The 20,135-nt window shown below is 36.7% G+C and overlaps 2 protein-coding genes and 2 long non-coding RNA genes across 6 annotated transcripts; 2 read left to right on the top strand and 2 right to left on the bottom strand.

Moving 5' to 3' along the window:
• Nucleotides 1-1,632: 1,632 nt before the first annotated feature.
• LOC144411757 (uncharacterized) lies at nt 1,633-2,492 on the bottom strand. The gene is made up of 2 exons (XR_013468864.1): nt 2,310-2,492; nt 1,633-2,040 (listed from the first exon to the last, which is right to left on the bottom strand). It is a non-coding gene; the product is annotated as an uncharacterized LOC144411757 (long non-coding RNA).
• A 143-nt stretch (nt 2,493-2,635) lies between these two features.
• On the bottom strand, nt 2,636-7,115 carry LOC144432455 (uncharacterized). 2 transcript variants are annotated; one of them, XR_013480693.1, is made up of 3 exons: nt 6,862-7,115; nt 4,734-6,628; nt 2,636-4,371 (listed from the first exon to the last, which is right to left on the bottom strand). It is a non-coding gene; the product is annotated as an uncharacterized LOC144432455 (long non-coding RNA). The 2 variants fall into 2 exon arrangements; XR_013480692.1 differs by having other exon boundaries at nt 2,636-6,628.
• Nucleotides 7,116-8,674: 1,559 nt separating this feature from the next.
• LOC144411791 (kelch-like protein 3) lies at nt 8,675-9,166 on the top strand. Its single transcript, XM_078109377.1, has one exon. It carries the CDS (start codon nt 8,675-8,677, stop codon nt 9,164-9,166), a length of 492 nt encoding a protein of 163 aa, XP_077965503.1.
• Nucleotides 8,757-14,996, top strand: LOC120333651 (uncharacterized). Of its 2 annotated transcripts, none has more exons than XM_078109382.1 (4): nt 8,757-9,589; nt 12,294-12,454; nt 13,677-13,873; nt 14,466-14,996. In XM_078109382.1, exons 1-4 carry the CDS (start codon nt 9,172-9,174, stop codon nt 14,533-14,535), a joined length of 846 nt encoding a protein of 281 aa, XP_077965508.1. In that variant the 5' UTR covers nt 8,757-9,171; the 3' UTR covers nt 14,536-14,996. The 2 variants fall into 2 exon arrangements, with proteins under 2 accessions (XP_077965508.1, XP_077965509.1); XM_078109383.1 differs by having other exon boundaries at nt 14,640-14,996.
• The last annotated feature ends 5,139 nt before the right edge of the window (nt 14,997-20,135 follow it).

The following is a 20,135-nucleotide window of genomic DNA, read 5'->3' on the forward strand; positions in this document are numbered from 1 at the left end:
TGGTCTTGAAATCCTGAATTTCTCAATAATAAAAATTTTAGCTGGACTTAGGCCTAAAATATTTAAGAACAGAATGGGCCTAAGTCCAGCTAAAATTTTTATTATTGAGAAATGCAGGACTTCAAGACAACCACTTTGTAGAGCATGGCTCAAAACCCCAAAATATTGAAAAAAGATAGTCCTAAATTCCAATATGATGGGCATGAACATCAAAAATTAAATGTCCGAAACTTACATCCCTAAAAATTTGTTCAGTGCAACTTAGGCCTAAGTCACCTTGTTTTACCTTGCATCCCATACAAAAAATTTCAGAAGTTGAGAACAGAATGGGCCAAGTTTCTTATGGGGGTAAAAAAGCAGGAAAGAATTGAAACTGAAGTGCCAAAAAATATTGATTACAAAGATATTCTCATCCACATTAAAATAACCAGAGCTCAGGACTTTACTAAGTGTGAATATCTAGAAATTCGAAAATAAAAAAATTTCAAATTGTTTTTTTGCGTTTTTCTCAAAACTCAAAATTGTGACTTAGGCCTGTTCTGTTCTCATCCGGCGATATTTCCATCAATACAATGAAAAAACACAATAAGCTCAGCAGTCAATATGACAAATTCGAAGACCAACTTCGAACAGAAAATTTCCATGTGTTTGTATATTAATATAATTATACAACGACTTAGTTATTAAAAATCAATATCAATAATAATTCAAGCAATCCTATGCCACGCAATGTGGTGCGAAATGTCTTGTCGAAAAAATCTGTCATTTGTTTTTTTACTGATCTATACATGAAATGAGTAACTTTTTTGCATTACTGGAATTAATTATACATTCGCAAAGATCCAGATTAACCCATGATCATGTGACCTCGTTAGTTAGAGTTGGTACTATAAAATCATTTCAGCCTGGCCTTAGTATGCTGGTGACACAAAAAAGATGCCAAACGTCAGAACAAATGTAATTAAAAAAACATTGAGTATATACTGTAGTATTTTTGTTAATTTTAGGTTCATATATTTAGATTAAGTCATTTTTAGTGTATGTATTATTTTTTCCTTATCCAAAGCTTGTTCAAAAATGATTTTGATGGTTGTACATGAAATTTTATGATTTTTTATAATAAATACAGTAACTTGCAAATGTTGCAATAATAGTGGAATGCAAATATTAATATGTAATTGCATTTGAAATTGAAGAAAATAATAAAACTTAATCCAACTGTTTAGTTGCATCACAACATAGGTCACAAACTAAAACTATCTTAAAAATATCTTTCAAGTATACATTATCAAAAACTGTTTGCGGCCCTTTTTACAATTTCCAAAATGCAATGCGGCTCTCGAAAACCCATGAGTTTGACATCACTGATCTATTCTAGAGGATTCAAGCATAGCTTTGGGAAAGAATATCACTTCAATTAAATTGAAAAAAACCTCGCTATATTAAATACAAAATCGTTGCTATCATAAAGGTAAACCAATTCAGCCACTCGAAATATCTTGGCCTTCACAAAGCAATGGAGGCAAAATTGAGAGTTCATTAGCTATGAACATTTGTTCTTTTCGTTGTCTTGAACTTTTCATACTCCACAGCCCCTGTTCATTTTTTTTAATTTTAATTACCATGTGATGGTCATACTTATCTTTAACTTGTATTTTCTGTCATGATGTATTATCTCGATGTGTCAAACTATCAATTAGTGTGCATATTTTGCTTCCAGATGACATAAATGTATTGTCTTGTTTATTACCTCAGCTTGGAGTATTGACAAGAAAAAGGTGCCAGTAAATTAGGTAAAAAAAATTTCAACTCTTTGTTATAATCAGAATTCACAATTAATAGGAATTATAAACAGCCAACGATCAATGAGAATTATATGCGAAATCCCTCAGAATAAAGTTGTCTAATATCGGAGGAAGGCAAAACATATAGGTAGTTTCCATTCACACAAGCATTTCAAGAAGACTTGCTCGAGCCAAACTAAATGAGCATCGTCAAGTGATCGGTAAGGCTGCAAGTTGAATTCAGCCCTGGAACCTCCTGCATAGAAGATAATATTAATTAGTGGGCTATGAGCTAAATTCCTAAATTTAGACACAAACCTATCTACGATGCATTATGTACCAGCAATGTTACCTACGATAAACTGAATATGTAATATGTCTAATAAATTCACCTAGTTCGATAGGTGCAAACTTTGTGTTATAGATTTGTATCACAGCATCGTTAAGAGAAGTAAAAACAGTTTTGTATGACACCCTCTTTAAATGAAAATGCAATGTTTAAGCGCAAACATCAAAATTACTAACTTTGAACTTTGTCATTATCTGCAAAATGTTCCACACAAATCTTCTTAGATAACTTCTTCTTCACAAACTTCTTAGATATAGAGATTATTTTCTTTTGTTACAGGCGCAAAAAGGCAGGTACTACACGTAAAAAAGACGCCGAGTAGCAAGAGCGAGCGGAAAACGGTCGCGAAAGGCGACGAGAAATATCTGAATTGGAGCGTATCATGAAATACAATCTTCCGCCTGCAGTCTTATGGAGTGACGTCAGAGTTGCCTATCATGTTGTTTAATGTCATTGCTCAGACAAACATTGCAAATATTCAGGCTTGTGTAGGGCGATAGAGTGGTGCATTGCTCGTTTCAAAGGCCTTCGAATGGCATTTCACTGGTGATGGCGGTAGTTTCGTGCTTCTAAAGTTATAACATATCGTCAAGTGATCTATTATTAACGTTATTCCGCCTTCACATTGCCGTTATCGTACCTAACTTAGTTCCAAAAGCCTATTTAACATACAAAAATGGAATCACTCAGAGATGGCTTTTCTATGACCTGGTTCTCCTTTTCTTTGCCCCAGCTGGAGAGGGATACAAAACTTTTCATTGAAAGGTGATATTTAAACTTATATGGTTGAAGAATGTCAGAGGACTGGGAGACCTGCGTGACTACCGGTACCACATCCCATGGTTCATAGACTAATAGGTACCGGTACCGTCCAAGTTAGGACTGAATTGGTGGGTTTAGTATAGAAACAAATGAAATGCAGGGGCAGTTTAAAAAGTCTTTTGAATACATTCTTGGAAACATTGCACAAACTACAGCAATCTGTAATTATGAACAGATGAATATTTTTTTCAGATACATTCATGATGGGTTAGTCGTCAATCTTGGTTCAACGCTAGATTTCAAAGCCAAGTGCTATAGATAAGTTCAGGAGTCTCTGCCACCACATCATCTTCAAATAGTGGTGTCGCTGGATAGTCACCAAGTCTCTGATGCAATTTGTACATGCTAGGCACTTGAGTTTATGTCGTATCATAGAAACACAGATTTATTAGCTCAGTAAGATGGGTGCAAATATACTATTGAAAGATTAGATTCAACAGGTTTATTGAGGTATTATAATTGATTACATACCACATAAAGTTACAGGACCAATAATGTTATAGTGATAAACATGGTTTAAAAATTGTTACATATTCATCAGAACTACTGGTGCTTGTTGCCATATCGTTGGACTAACCAAGACTATCCAACAGATGAAATTGATGGGAATAAAAGATTTTCTGCTGAGCCAAGCATGTACAGGCCTTCCCCAGCATTGGTAACAACCTATATGAAGGGAACAGTATAAAACATCCAACAGTTTTGTCGTCTGTAGTTGGTGCTAAGCCCACAAAGTTAGATCGAGCCAGAGTTCCAATCATACAGTTTTAACCAAAAACAGTGTGGTATCTGATAGATTTTACAATATAGTTTATTCATTCAGTGTAGAAATAGAATATAACAGATTATAAAAAATATATGATGAAGGAACAAGCAAGTAAATCCAAGCAAATGACTACAAATTATACAGTTTTCTAGATATTGTGTTGTATAGGATAATAATACACACCAGATATATGCTTTTAGGCACAACAAACAAAAACCATGAAAGCAATGGAACGTCAAAATATTAGAATTAAATTCATTTCACAATTCCATTCACAGACATAATGTATCACAATGATTTTACTACTGAGTTATTTTATTGAGCTGCCTGGTTTCATCTCCTGATAATATGGAAGAATTGCGCTCACTGAGCACTATTTCATTGTTATATAGACAGATGGGCAAATACCCACCACTTGGTTCGGTTCTAAAGTTATGAGGTGATTATGAACAAGTTGTAATTTATATGACAGTGATGAATGCAAAACAACCTAGCAAAATAATGATATTTATCCCACACCACAGTTACTACCAAGTGCAGGGCCAACTTCTGGTATCAGGAGCAGCTTGGTGTGACTTTGCAGTTCGCACAAAAAATGATATTGCAATCACCAGGGTCACACCGGACATGGCATACATGCGAAGCATCCTCTATAAAATAACATCATTTTATTACCAATGAATTGTAAAAGATTCTGCATCAAGTCACAAGTCTTCAATATTAATTTTCTTTTGTTCATCATCTTTACAGTTAGCAAATATGACACCAATGCTGGAAGAAGTATGTGTTTTTTCACTTTGAATTATGTTAAAAGTGTTGCCCGATTCTGAATCTTGTTAATTCTTCCGTGCCCTTTTATTATTTCTTTTTCTGGTAGGTAGCCGCGTACTTTTTGAAATCTATTTGAAGTTATGCTCGACTTCCAGTTTTTTCTGCATTTTGTTTGCATGTTGAATTTTTGTGTTGTTTTATGCCAGAGAACCAAAATAAAATGATGATGATACTTGCTTACATTTTTCTGCTGTCTGACAAAGCGCTGTCATTTTCTTCAGTGGCACTTGAGGTAGTTTCAACTAAAGAGTCTGGGGGCAGATCTGGTTGGATCAGTGACAATCCTTTCTCACTTTCGTCAGATTCGCACGTCTCTGTATCAAATGAGGTATCTGTTGACAGATCCTGTTAAATTATGATCCAAAGTTAAATTATGGTTATACGTAATCCTTACCTCACAATTTTATGGTGCCTTTTTGTTGGGGGTCATGAATCGGGAGCTTCTCGGTGAATGTCATGCTGCGTTATACGCGGTATGTACGGAAGCCGGGGGGGCTGAAGTTGTGCCCTGCATGGCATGGACGGAAGCCCCAAGTTGAAGCATATGCATTGCATAAGTAGAAGCCTATGGTGGAAGTCTGTGCTTTGCTGATGCGCGGCACATACTGAGGCCCCCGGAAGTGTATGACTACTGCATGCAGTGGCATGCTTATGAAGCGATTGACCGATAAAACTCGGATATGACGTGTCTTCAAGACGCTGATCCGAGTCTGGAAAACTTCTGATCCGCCAAAAAAAAAAAAATCAAAATAATAAAATTAAATTCATTTCACAATTCCATTCACAGACTTAATGCATCACAAAGATTTTACTGCTGAGTTATTTTATTGAAGCTGCCTGGTTTTATCTCCTGATAATATGGAAGAATTGCGCTCACCGAGCACTACCTCATTACTTATCGATCTTAATATCGGTAAGTATATTGATAGGTATTTGTCTGTATGTCTGTTAGATGCACGCGATATCTCACGAAAGCGAGATTGAATCTGCTCCAGATTTTGCATGTGCATTCATCTTATCTCGGACCAGAAGCCTATTGATTTTGGGCGAATTATGTCGTATAATTAGCGAGTTATTAATCAATTATTGATACAGTGATCTAGATTTTTGTAAAGCGAGAGAATTTTGAAACCCGCCGAGGGTGTGTGTGCGATGGCAGTGCGCAAGTTACAAGAGCGGATGAATCGAAACTGCAGTTTCTGTTTTGGGGGATCCCCTAACTATCGATCGATAAGTCTTCGGTTTCCAACCGATATTCTCGTTGTTATATAGTCAGCCCATAGTCAGATGGGCAAACACCCACCACTTGGTTCGGTTCTAAAGTTATCAGGGGATTATGAACAAGTTGTAATTTATATGACAGTGATAAATGCAAAACAACCTAACAAAATAAGGATATTTATCACACACCACAGATACTACCAAGTGCAGGGCCAACTTCTGGTATCAGAAGCAGCTTGGTGTGACTTTTGCAGTCCGCATAAAAATGATATTGCAATCACCAGGGTCACACCGGACATGGCTTGCATGCGAAGCATCCTCCATAAAGTAACATCATTTTATCACCAATAGATTGTAAAAAATTCTGCATGAAGTCCCGAGTCTTCAATATTAATTTTCCTTCTTCATTCATCATTTTTACAGTTAGCAAATATGACACCAATGCTGGAAGAAGTATGTGTTTTCTCATTTTGAATTATGTTGAAAGTGTTTCCCGATTTTGAATCTTGTTAATTCTTTCGTGCCCTTTTATTATCATTATTTCGTTTTCTTGTAGGTAGCCGCCTACTTTTTGAAATCTATTTTTAAGTTATGCTCGACTTCCAGTTTTCTCTGCATTTTGTTTGTATGTTGACTTTTTGTGTTGTTTTATGCCAGAGAACCAAAATAAAATGACGATGATGCTTGCTCACATTTTCTGCTGTCTGACAAAGCACTGTCATTTTCATTAGAGGCACTTGAGGTAGTTTCAACTAAACAGTCTGGGGGAAGATCTGGTTGGATCCCTGACAATCCTTTCTCACTTTTGTCAGATTTGCATATCTCTGTATCAAATGAATTATCTGGTGACAGATCCTGTTAAAGTATGATTCAAAGTTAAATTATGGTATAAGATACCATTACCTCACTATTTGATGGTGCTTTGGGCGACAAGAATCTGATATAGGGTCAGGGTATTCATCAGTTGGTCAATCGCCTCCATGAAAATGCATGATGGAACACATTGCTTGTATGAAAATTTATTTCATATAAAAATTAACATATTGAATATATCATAGGTATCGAAAACAATATTTATGTTGGCCTACCTTGGTACACACGTAGGTATTTCTGGTGATTTTTCCTAGGTAAATCGACTGTGAGGTCTGTTGCATTGCTTTATCCACCTCATTGCTTTTTGGTGGTCAATGTGTGGCTTCGGAAATGGCGCAAATCTTACTCCATTCGAACGACGGGGGTACCGTACAGGTTGTCAGACCGGCAAATACCATATGTGCAGCGTTTAAACATAGTTAGTCTACGAAAATAATTCACTAATAGATTCTGTTTAATAAAAATGCAACATTGTATCCAAGGCGAATTCTTCCGTACTGACATACGGTAGGCTACCGGTACCCTTGATTGCATCGGTACCGGTATGACTGTCTACTATTTTTTGGTTCGAAATAGCAGTTGGTTGACCCGTACGGTACATTACGGTAACTGTAAGATGCCTTCAACTTGTAGGCTACATCCTTTTAGTATAGATATATAGATTTCGTGAACGTGACTTGCAACAAGTAACATACAGTATTACAGCTTTCTAATTCTCGCAGCCCCGTGAAGAACACAAAAAGCGAAAAAAGGGGACAAAGATCTGCCTAAACCGCCAGCAACCTGTGCGGAACGCGTCCAAAGTTGTCTGAGCGACTTTTTAGCGGAGAAGGTTTGTTTACATCTGCTCGCTTGTGATTGGTTGAGAATACGGAAGTTTTGATGTCGGGGAAAGGTCTATTAACAGCGTATCGCTGGCATATACCAGTAGATAGGTACAGGATTTACATATTTATCCCGGGGGAGAGGAAAGCCGATAAGACGGCTTATCCATATGGCGAACCACGGCCTCTCGTCCGCTTACCATTCCGAGTCGGGTATGGGATTAGTTTTTACTGTATTGTTTGTTTTTGGAAGCATGGACTTGGTGGTGGAGGAAGCCGTAACCGACCACCGGTTACGTGAACCACCCAACGACGGCGAGGAGTCCAGCAATCCTCTCGCACATAACCATCCCTGCATGGGATTCGAACCTGCGAACCCACGCAGAGTAATTAGAGGTGCGGTGGCGAGCGTATTCCTAATGCTTAGCCCGTTGAGCCACACCGCCGCGGCGCCGCCACCGCCACATATTGAATTGGTTATTGGCCCGTTACATTCGAGTATCTTTTGTTTGATTATTTTTGGCCTAAACCTTTTTTGAATTAGTTTTTTTGTAATTTATTTTTGTGTGTGTGCTGGTGGCAGGGTGGGCGGGCACATGATATTTCTCATGTTTTTAACCTTTTTAAAGGTTTTGCTCGCCCTCCAGAATTATCCATTCAAAATTTCTGTATATTACAGTATTATGGAGTATTCAAATAAACTATATCTATCTATTTAGTAATTAGTAGTCTATGTCTATCTTTCCTTTTAATTTATCTTGCATATTTTTATTGAATACGGTATCAGAATATTGGTATAGAACTGTAGAAAGATATAATAAAAATTGTTTATATTTAAACAGGCATTAGAATTGTTATATTTGAGTATTTAGTTACTAATCTGAGCAAGGTTGACGTGACTGATTATGAATGAAGATTACATAAAACAAACAAATTTAACACAAGCCAGTTTGCTTATGACATCACTCGATAGCTTGAGAGAGCAAAACATTCTCTGCGATTTCAATGTCAAAGTTGGTGACAAATCATTCCTTGCTCATCGCTGTGTCTTGGCAGCCTCATCAGGATACTTTAAAGCAATGTTTTCAAGAAAAATGAAGGAATCTCGTGATGGTTTTATTAATATGAAAGATGTTGATCAAAATGGGATTTCCCAATGTATAGAGTTCATGTATAAACTGATAAAGGAGGAGCAAATTTGAAAATGGAATACGTTCAACAAATCCTGCAAGCATCCAACCTGTTACAAATGGTTAGTTTGACAAACTTTTGCTTCCATTACTTGGAAACCAATCTGTCTCGAATCAATTGTCTTTCTGTCATCAACTTGGCTCAAGCATACGATCGTCATGATGTAAAAGAACAAGCAGAACATGTGCTGATCACTAATTTCAAATCAGTAATTTCCTCCGAGATGTTCCCGTTTATTATCAAGCCAGATCTCCTGCGTTACATAAAAGTTTCAAATGTAAGTTATCAAACATCATGGCAAGCTATGATAACATGGGCAAGAGCAAAAGATGAACATGCAGAGAGATGTTTTGGCGATCTTGTAACAGTCATCAATATCCAGACTTATCCTTTCAAGTTTCTTCTGGAGACAGTGTTAGAAGAACCACTGGTGAAAAGTAATAACATTGCAAAGAATTCAGTCATCACTGTATTATTCTCTAATATGGCTGAAAGTCATCGCTGAAGAATATGACTGAAACTCATCAAGTTCCTAATATAAACGCAGTTAGCTATGTGTTAAATAGATTCATGGAAATCAACTTTGAACAACTCATTGAGAAAGGGGAATTCTGTGATATTCAAAAAAATGATATAATTACACTTTTCAAATCAGCAAACACGAAATATTCCTCTGAGACTGTTAAATGGCAAGCCGCTTTAAAATGGGTTAGACATGACATTCGTAACCGAGAGCAATACTTCCATGAACTTTCCAGTCTCCTGAGAATGCATTGCTTTTCGCTGGAATATCTAAAAGATAGTATACGATTTGAAAATCTGGTTCAAAAGTCTGAAAAATGTAATGCTCTACTGATGAATGAGTTCATACGCCGCCTGACTACAAAACCCAGAGAGAACCCTTCTCAGATGCAGAACGCTGGGGCAGGTAGGGTTGCGATACTAAAATATGAAAGTTCTAAGAATAAGTTCTATTTAGGGATGGGCAATGTAGAATAATTTACTATTCTAGAATAGTTGAATCGAATCCAGAATACCGAATCCTATTCTATTTTCATACTTATTCAAATAGTGGGAATTTCTACATTGCTGGATTTAGATGGTGAAAAATTACAAATGTATTACTTAGTATAAATGTATTATCTATTTGGAAAGTCCTGAACATTGGATTTCATTTGATACTAAACAGGCAGTTCCCAGGACAATGAAATTTAGGAATATTACAATATTTTTTGCCTTCAATTATTCCAAATGTATGTAATCCCTAAATACTAATAAATACTGATATGCTAAATTAAGACACGCTTTACACACTTTAATAGTAAGCGGTTAAATACAAAATAGACATGAAACGGCGTTAAATCATTATTAATGTAAGTCTGCCGAGTATACTAAAACATACCCGATGAGAATTAATTAGATGCTGAACCAGCGTGTGGCCACTGCAACCTATGCGCCGTTGTAAAATATTAAATTTAACCACTATCAATTAAAATCTGTGAGAGCAAGACACGTAAAACCAAGTTCCCGTAAACGCGATTTCGTACTTAGTTATTAGGTAATAACATCTGAACATCAAACGTGCGTCTATCTTGAACGATAGAAATGTTATCATTAATCATTATCTACCCAGACTTAGCCCTACTCAAATTCAATACGTCACTATCTTCGCCAGATGTGGCAACTTTTTTCAAAATTTATCGGCGACTAAAATACTACAGACACTCGATCAAACGTGCGTCTATCTTAAACGATAGAAATGTTATCATTAATCATTATCTACCCAGACTTAGCCCTACTCAAATTCAATACGTCACTATCTTCGCCAGATGTGGCAACTATTTTCAAAATTTATCGGCGACTAAAATACTACAGACACTCGATCAAACGTGCGTCTATCTTGAACGATAGAAACGGACCGAAAAATATGTAATCTTTTGAGAGTGAAATTTAAATGTGACAGTTGTTTGCGTTTTGCGATATAACTTTGTATTTCGGAAAATGGTATAATAAAATTATTCGTAAATAATATTTGATCTAAATTAATGGCGAATAATGTTATAACATTTAACTCCTGGCTTTTGGTTTACGTGCATCATTTTTTTGGGAAAACTCGTAGGTCGCGAAAAATTATTTAATTTAAAATGAGGCAAGGCACGTCTGTAAACAAAAATTGTTGCATTCAGATTATCGGAATATCACCAGTAAGTCGGCACAAATAACGCTAGCTAGATAGCAACGAAGGAAAACGCAAAAATGGTGAGTCCTCGCCGTGAGGTTATATTACCGACCTCTTGTCCTGAATATGCCGATTGAAATTACAGTGTTTGATGTTTACCGATTAACGGGTTCTTTGCGAGCAGACGCAAGTTTAATTAAACGAGAGAGATTTCCACGCGAGAAAAACGCTCGTCTATAATTGATAAATTAGAAACCCGAAATACAAAAATTGACGATTGGCGCCGGAGAGGCGGAAACCGAATCCTGTTATCGGATCCCGTTGGATTCGAATACTTTGGGATTCGAATCCTCCGGATTCGGTATTCTATTTTGCCCATCCCTAGTTCTATTAGAATACAAACAAATTTGGTCGAAATGATAATAACTTATTTTCTAGAATCAGATGTATCGTACTGGATATTATGTCCTTTATCATTTCAACAAAATTATCACTAGAAATGTGAAAGGTTTATTACACGATAAATCTATTCGAAAAGGAAAATAGTTTGTAAACCTATGAAGGACATTTGTGTACTGCAGGCCTGAGTGCTGATGCGCTGATTATTGAACTTGACCTAATTTAAAATAATAACATATATTCATAATTTATTACGAATTCAAAAATGTCATTTTTAAATATTATCTATAGATAATAATTTAAACTCATTGATGGTGAAGATCATATGAGTCACATGCCCACCACCTCAACCAGGGTGCAATAAATTGCATAGGCAATGCCTGAATGCCGGAACGGAAGATTTTGGTCTTTTTGAATATCAATTACATTGATTACATATCATTGGCTGGTTACACAGCCTTCTTATTGCTACTGAGCACAGGCATATTTGAAAGCAATGATGAATAGAAGTCCCTCAACTTGAGTCAATCACGGATCTAAGTGATAATTAGTTGAGTACAAATCTGAGTCATTTAGGATAGGATAGGATTCAAATATTTATCTCGGGGGAGAGGAAATTTGAGAGCAGACGGCTTAACCCTATGGTGAACCACGGCCTCTCGTCCAGTTACCATTCCATGTCGGGTATGGGATTAGTCAGTTACTTGTTTTGGGAAGCATGGACTTGATGGTGGAGGAAGCCGTAACCAACCAACGGTTACGTGAACCACCCTACGGGGGCGAGGAGTCCAGCAATCCTCGCACATAACCATCCCTGCACGGGATTCGAACCCCTGTAGGGTAATCAGAGGTGCGGTGGCGAGCGTATCCCTAACGTGTAGCACGATGAGCCACACTGCTGCGCGCTTTCATTTAGATGACTCAAGGTACACTAAGTCATGATGACTTTAATTCAATTTAGTCAATGATTTATTTTAAAAAGCTTGGTAATCTTACAATATAAGCTTTGGTGGTTAATTTTACAAAGTTATTTTTTGGAAATCAACATTTGCAGGCACTTTCACAACTGTTACGCCTTCCAATAGCCTGAAAATCATTCAAAGACAGCCAAGCAATGGAGTCATGTTGGAAAGAGTTTTGGGAGAATCGCTTCCCGGCTACAAGCAATGGCCAACACGGGAACTTGTATTCTCTTTCCAAGCTGGGGAAATGATGGTGAGAAAATTTAAAAATTCAGCGCTCCGGAAGTATGTGCACCAGGATGGTACACAACCTGAACCCTAACCTGGTACACATACTATGTTCAGGTTGTGCGCCATCTTGGTGCACATACTTCTGGAGCACCGAAAATTCTCAACTTATATTATCTCTTAATTGTAAATTCATGTTTATGCAATAACTAAATGCAGTCCTATTTTTATTCTTAGTCCCTCTGTTTTATTGTTAGTGAAATTGATGAGTGGGCAATATTTTTATTCTTGATCTGTCTGTTATATTATTGATAAAATTAATGAGTCAGCATTACCAATTACCATTATCAATTGCAAAGAAAAGTGTAAAAAAACAATTTAGTCCACTAATATTTGATAATTTTTCCATTCTCTCTTCTTTCATGATCCAAAGGTCCATATAATTCAGGGGTCTCAAACTCAATTTACCTGGGAGACGGAGTCTGAGTGAGTCCGGGTCGCATCAGGTTTTCCACAATAAAAGCATAGCTTAGAAAGTTAAATCTTCTTTCTCTATTCTTCTATACGCAAAACATAAATGTTAGTAGTTCCGCGATGGACCTTGTTAGTTTTCGGTTGTGTTTCAGAAATTCAAGTATGAATTAAAGAACCCAATGATCATTCTGATGACTTGGGCGTCGTAGCTTAAAATTGCAGTAATCAAAAATTAGTCTAGAAATAGCAGTGATACCTAGGCTAAACTTCTCTACCAGTACTATTGAAAAACAGGTTGTTGAATGTTTTGAATCCAAATGATTATGTGAAACATATACCCCAGTTTATAGACTTCAACTCGCGAAGCCACCTTTAAACTAAGCACCAAGAAATTTGCAATGGTGACGTAAAAGAAAATTTTTTGGGGGTCTAAGGTCGGGAATAGGTCCATGGAATATCATGCCTACAGGTACAGTACTAGTAGGTTACCGTACCGCATATGCCTTCCGGGGAATAGATTATGAAATATTTTGTTTCGCTCTACGTGTCCTGGTTATATATTAAATGCATCGATCACTCTTACTGAGCTGAGTGACTTACGGGCCGCACTAACATTAAACTTTCATACCAAGACGGGGGCCACAAACTATCGTCCTGCGGGCCGCGAGTTCGAGACCTCTGATATAATTGATCTATATCTTTGAATTCCCTTACCCCCAAATTGGAATGAATATCAAGCCAAATAAATTGTAAAAATAACTTTCTATTCATAGGGGAAGCTATACAAAGCTCAAGAGTTTGTTTCTTACCTACCTGACTCGCATGAAGGATGGAAAGTTCGTTATCTCATAAACAAAGCTTTTCAAGCTGGAATACTCTTTGGAGTTGAAGAAATTTCACAACAAGATGGAAGATTAATATGGAATCCTGACATTCCCAGCAAAACCAACAAAACAGGAGGAATTGCAAAGTAAGTTTTTTTACTGTTTTACATAATAATAAAAATTGTCATTGAAGACTAATAAAAATTATGTAAAACTTGCCAGATATTATGAACTAAACTACATGCTTATTTATAATGAAGATAATGACCGCCGCATCTATGCACTTCAAAACCACGAAGTTGAATATGAAGAAAATATAGTGTGGTTTCTTTTTAGTAGAAAAAGCTCCCAATGCTTTGAATTTTATCCATTCCCACCAGACTGGCACTCGTATATAATGTTATTTCACATCCTCAGCATAACAATGACTTACATATTATTTGTGCATTCAGGCTTAAATAATAATGCACCATCTGATTGATACCTGTCAGACTAGAATACTATTTATTGTATATTACTCATATTGTCAAATGGTAAATTTAAACCAACTAAGCTAGTCCTGGAAAGGTAATTTAATTTGCTCTTTTTTTTACTTTATTTCAATGTGATTTTTCAATAGCCTGAAAGGATTGACATGGACTCTGATCTGACTGGAGATCTAACGTATCTAACCTGTGTAATCAATAAATAACTGATGCAATACCTCTAAATTTAATCTTGGTTTTTTGTTTTTTTTAGCAATGGATATCCTGACTTGAACTATTTCCAGAATCTGCGTGATGCTCTGAATGCAAATGGAATAGAGTAGATATTGTATCTGGACAGCTTATATAAAATACTATTCTCGCATCATGATGACCCAATCTAAAATAAAGGCAGTCATTGATATATAGGGATCTATTATCTTTTCAGATCTGCATTACCCAGCCAATCTATTACACATTGGGTGAGGTGAAGAACATTGGATTTAAAGCCGGTATTTTTCAATACCACACTTTTAACACACGCAACTTATCGACGGAAAACTAATCATATATCACATTTTTTTACTACATTTTATTCAACTAAGCGGTTAACATTCGCAGAAAAGCAACAAAATTCTCCCTGAACCGACAGTAATCTGCGGTTGGGAACCACTGTTTTCTACCTACGACACGGGAAGTTATTGCAAAAATATAATACACATTAGTAAGTGCCGGTTAAATCAAACAATAAGTGTTTTTATGCCGCACTCTTCTTTTTATGGTTTGAATAAAATTACATACACTACGTTTGTTATATTTTGATTTGGTTTTAATGACGATGTAAAGCATGTAAAAGTTTCGATAGTGTGTATGCCACACTTTGATGGTCGTATATCTAGTATCTACTGCTCGTGAGTGTATATTACCATCGAAAAGAGAGGTTATCCTGTTTTTTCTCGTTTGTGGTCCTAACCTGGTACAACTGGAGATGTACCGATACCAATTAAAAACGCCGATATCACAAAACGACTGATATTCCGATACTATGTAAATATTACCTCAAGTGTGCAGGGCAGTCGGGTTAAAACACTAGTCTTTGAGAATTCTTCATGTTACACATTATTTCAGATTGAAAAAAGGATATAATACATCATAAGAAATTGATGTTTGGGATTCAGATGCGTTAATTAATTTCGATGCATTGTGTACTGAAGCTAGTAATCTCGGTGTTCAATTAGAAAACTCATAGCCAGGGATGTCCAATTTGAATTTGATACTAATAACGCGACCTTCGAATATCGCCCACACATCGTAGAGCCGCCGTCCACGTTTTACTTGAAAACATTTCACATACGATATATTTCGTTTTATGTTTTATCGTAATCGTGCGTCGCGACAATAAATTACAGCCAACATTAGAGGATTTCAATCAGCGCTGGCTAGAATACCTATAACACGTCGAGGATGTTTCTGATTTTAATATTTCATAATATATCGCAAATATTATCGTATATTTTGAGATAGTCTGGGCGGCCTAGGCAATAAATATATGAGGAAATTGTATAGTTAAACAAAATTAAAATTATTGGAATCACAATATTTAATACCTGTGTAGGATAGGATAGGATAGGATTTACATATTTATCCCGGGGGAGAGGAAAGCCGATAAGACGGCTTATCCATATGGCGAACCACGGCCTCTCGTCCGGTTACCATTCCAAGTCGGGTATGGGATTAGTTTTTACTGTATTGTTTGTTTTTCGGAAGCATGGACTTGGTGGTGGAGGAAGCCGTAACCGACCAGCGGTTACGTGAACCACCCAACGACGGCGAGGAGTCCAGCAATCCTCTCGCACATAACCATCCCTGCATGGGATTCGAACCTGCGAAGCCACGCAGAGTGATTAGAGGTGCGGTGGCGAGCGTATTCCTAACGCTTAGCCCGTTGAGCCACACCGCCGCGCCTTGAGAGATAATTGAGTCGAAATTTAGCCCAAAGATGTCGATGGACTAAATGACACTAGCGCTTAACGATAAACAGTCGGAATTAATAACCGTGCCGAAAAGTGCGTATGCAGCAATGCTGTTAATAAAGACGTTTCTACACTATGATTTAAAACTACTTTCACAGAGCAATTTCATTTATATCACACATGCCTTATGACTGCTTTACAATGATAACATTATCAAAGCCTAATTTATATGTCCCTGGATTTTGGGAAAGTGGATTGATTTTATTTATGAGGAGGATTTTACAATCTATTCGGAATTTCAGTATCGAAAATATTTTTAGAATGTATTCGAAATAGTCGATGGGTATGGCCATCTCTGCTCATAAGATTTTGCTACCAGAGTGGTGAAATAAATAAATGTTTAGCCTGCTTACCTTATCAAATTGATACATTGAGTTAGGCTACGTGCGCAAGATTTTGTTCCAATATAACGACATATTTTGTATTTTACACATTAGAAAATCCACATATATTCGATTGATATATTTATTCATATATAATTACTATGTAATAAAACATCAATATAAAATCTTGGCAGTAAAAATAGCCAAATTTGTTGAGCATTTGGCTGATAAATAACTGAGAACAGGTCAGAATCCCATTCTCGCTTCTACTCGCGGGGGTGGGGACGTGTATGGCATATAGTTCACGATTCCCCCAAGCAAAAAATAATTTAAACATCAGTATTCCAACTTATTTTTTAAAACATTCTGAGTCATATCAAAAAGGTAAACATATCGGAAATATCGGTATTCATTTAGCCGATACCGATACACTACGGATGCCGATGCATCGGTACATCTCTAGGTACAACTACTATGTTCAGGTTGTGCGCCATCTTGGTACACATATATACTTCTGGAGGTCCCCTTTTTCTTGCCATGAATGAGTTTAAAATAAAATATATATCAACTATACTACATACCCGCTTATCAATAATTTACGGCATTGCTGGGTGATATATTTTGGCCTATCTGTTCCTAAATATGAAGTGGATACGCTGCTGGATACGCTGCGACCGCTACTTTTACTTTCCTTAAACGCTTCGAAGCAACGTTCATTCTATCTAATACCTCCAAGCAGTTATCGGTTGGTGCTTGTCTGAGTTCGTGATGGAATTGGTATAAGCACGAAATACATAAATAAAACAGATTATTAGCAATTTAGATATCTCGCTAAGTCAAAAAATCAAAAGAGCCAATATAAGACAATAAACAGCTTCAGTATTGACCACAGAAATTTTCAAGTGTACCCTACAGAAATGATATGGTAATACAGTATAGTAGCAGTTACAGTATATCCCGTGATATACAATTTCTTAAACTAATATTACCTAAAACGTATCCTTTGTTTTCTTCAATTTATTTCGTGTTAAGCATAACCATATGGCACCGCTCAGACAAAATATAATCGAGGCAACAACGAGTTGATAAAAAATATTTACCAGGAGGTTGTGAAAACATATTGGTGCCCTGGTTTGTAACTACGATGTCAGAATAGGTCTCATGGCGTTCGCTCGTTTTGCGGAATCCCGATCGTCAGTTCAAGTATTTTGATAAATGCCGGATAGGCATGTAGCAGATAAATGGAAATACGTTTAATAATGCTGCAACTACACTTCATTGCTTTGACAATTTGCAAAATGTCTGTGGTTTGCTATATATTACTAGCTTTCTATTCAGGGCTGCCATCGATATGAACCCCAAAATAAGGACATCAGGGGAAACATGATAATAAGATAAGAACGAACGAAATGTATTCATGCCAGTGCAACCCGTGTCTAATAATACTTTGCCTAGAAAGGATTCCTCCAGCAGTTCTTTATTCCTAGAAACAACCTGTTCCATCTCACTTTTAAGTTGTATTTTGATTCAGGTTACACGAACTGATTTTGGCCGGTAGGCTATTGTTTTGTCATTGTGTCAATTAATTTGCTGTTATTACGTAATGAGTGCGCGTAGCAATCAAGGAGGTTGTAAAATATCATTTCTAGCAAATCAGTCATTCGAATTGACCAACCTAAGGGGCTGGTATTAGAGCCTCTACCCATAAATAGGGTTACCATATTTTTGTGACCTTAAATCGGGACACCTTCAAAGACCACAGCTGTGATTTTTTTCAACTTTAAATTTGACGATTTTACATTAGGGGGGCATTTAAAACCATCACGGCTGTCTTCATTGGCCATTTTGTCATCGAGACGCTGTCTGTCTAAATATCGGTAAAGTTCGAAACGTTAAGCACTCTTTTGGCGTACGGGGCTTACACAACAACAGTATCAAGAACATGTTAATTGGTAATGTTCGTGTATCATGCTGACTGGCTGAACGCCAATGCGGGACTTTTTTCTGACCGGTCGGGACGCCGGTACAAGGTTTTTCAAAAGTGGGACTGTCCAGGGTAAAAAAAGGGGCGTATGTTAAGCATAGCCATATGGCACCGCTTAGACAAAATATAATCGAGGCAACAACGAGTTGATAAAAAGTATTTACCAGGAGGTTGTGAAAACATATTGGTGCCTTGGTTTGTAACTATGATGTCAGTATAGGTCTCATGGCGTTCGCTCGTTTTGCGGAATCCCGAACGTCAGTTCAAGTATTTTGATAAATGCTGGATAGGCATGTAGCAGATAAATGGAAATACGTTTTATAATGCTGCAACTACACTTTAATTGAAGTTCAGATTGTGGAATTGCAGCACTCGTTTCAAAATATTGTTTGTTTTCACCCGTTCGCCTGGGAGAACTTAAGGAGCAAAATGGGAGCACAACGATGTTTACACTTGTGACAATTTTCAACGTCTCGCACGAATTTCTCGAGTTACAACTCCTGAAATAATGAAAAATCAGACAGCCTACAAACTGAATTTTCTTTGGGCCTGTCCCGTAAATGCCGTCACATAATACAGTATAACGATGCTGCATTACAAAGTATATGTAATGCGGGACTTCATTCAGGTTTAGCAGTAATTCTGCCACTAAATACAATACTCTCTTTGGCCATTATAATACGGGATTGCTCTACTACAGCCAGCTTATCTCAGTCACAACTTGTCTTGTTAGTCTTAAGAAATCGCCTATTCCAACCGGGGAACAATTCCCACACCACCCCTTCAGAGAGGAATTTTGCATTTGCTATAGTACTACTAATATTTTTTAGTTTTTTTTATTACTATAATACTTATACGGAGGGTTACCATATTTTTGTAACTTCGAAACGGGACGCCTCCAAAGATAACGACCTATTAGATGTGATTTTGTAACTTTGTCATTTCCGATTTTATTACATACGCCTACATTTAAAGATATCCCGGCTGTCTTCATTGACCATAACTGTCATCGAAAGTTCATGCGCATATTCTCTGTCCAAATATCCGGTTCAGTTCACAAAAATAGGAAGGAATTGACGTTTAACGATACTTATAATTCAAATTTAGATTTTTTACCGGTAGCATTTAATAACTTGGCAATATTTTGGCATTTCATTGGTGAATGAATCGATTTATTCCAACTCTCCGTGCACTCAACTTTCGTTGGGCAATTTGGCATTTGACTCCATTTATATTCAGCTTGGCGAAATCTTTTTTGTCTTTATATTAAATACTGTTCACTCTTGTATGGGAATTTTTTATGAAATTAAAAAAATGGTCTGGGAAACAATTCTCATTTTTTATCACAATTCCTATCTTTCATTATAATTTATTGATTTTAATTTATTTATGTAATACGTTCGCTAACAATATATGGGGATAACAACGAAACAAACACAATACGCATTCAGTAAGTATGCCAGTATACGCAAGTATACGTAAAAGGTTAAATTCTATGAACAGTATATACAGTGTCACAAAGGCAAACGTAAAAAAAACAATATTTCTCGTGTCTTGAGCTATTTTAAGCTAAAACATCAAAATTTGGTTTTTGTTCGATAGCG

Source organism: Styela clava, chromosome 15, assembly GCF_964204865.1.
Source record: "Styela clava chromosome 15, kaStyClav1.hap1.2, whole genome shotgun sequence".
NCBI classification, from domain to species: domain Eukaryota; kingdom Metazoa; phylum Chordata; class Ascidiacea; order Stolidobranchia; family Styelidae; genus Styela; species Styela clava.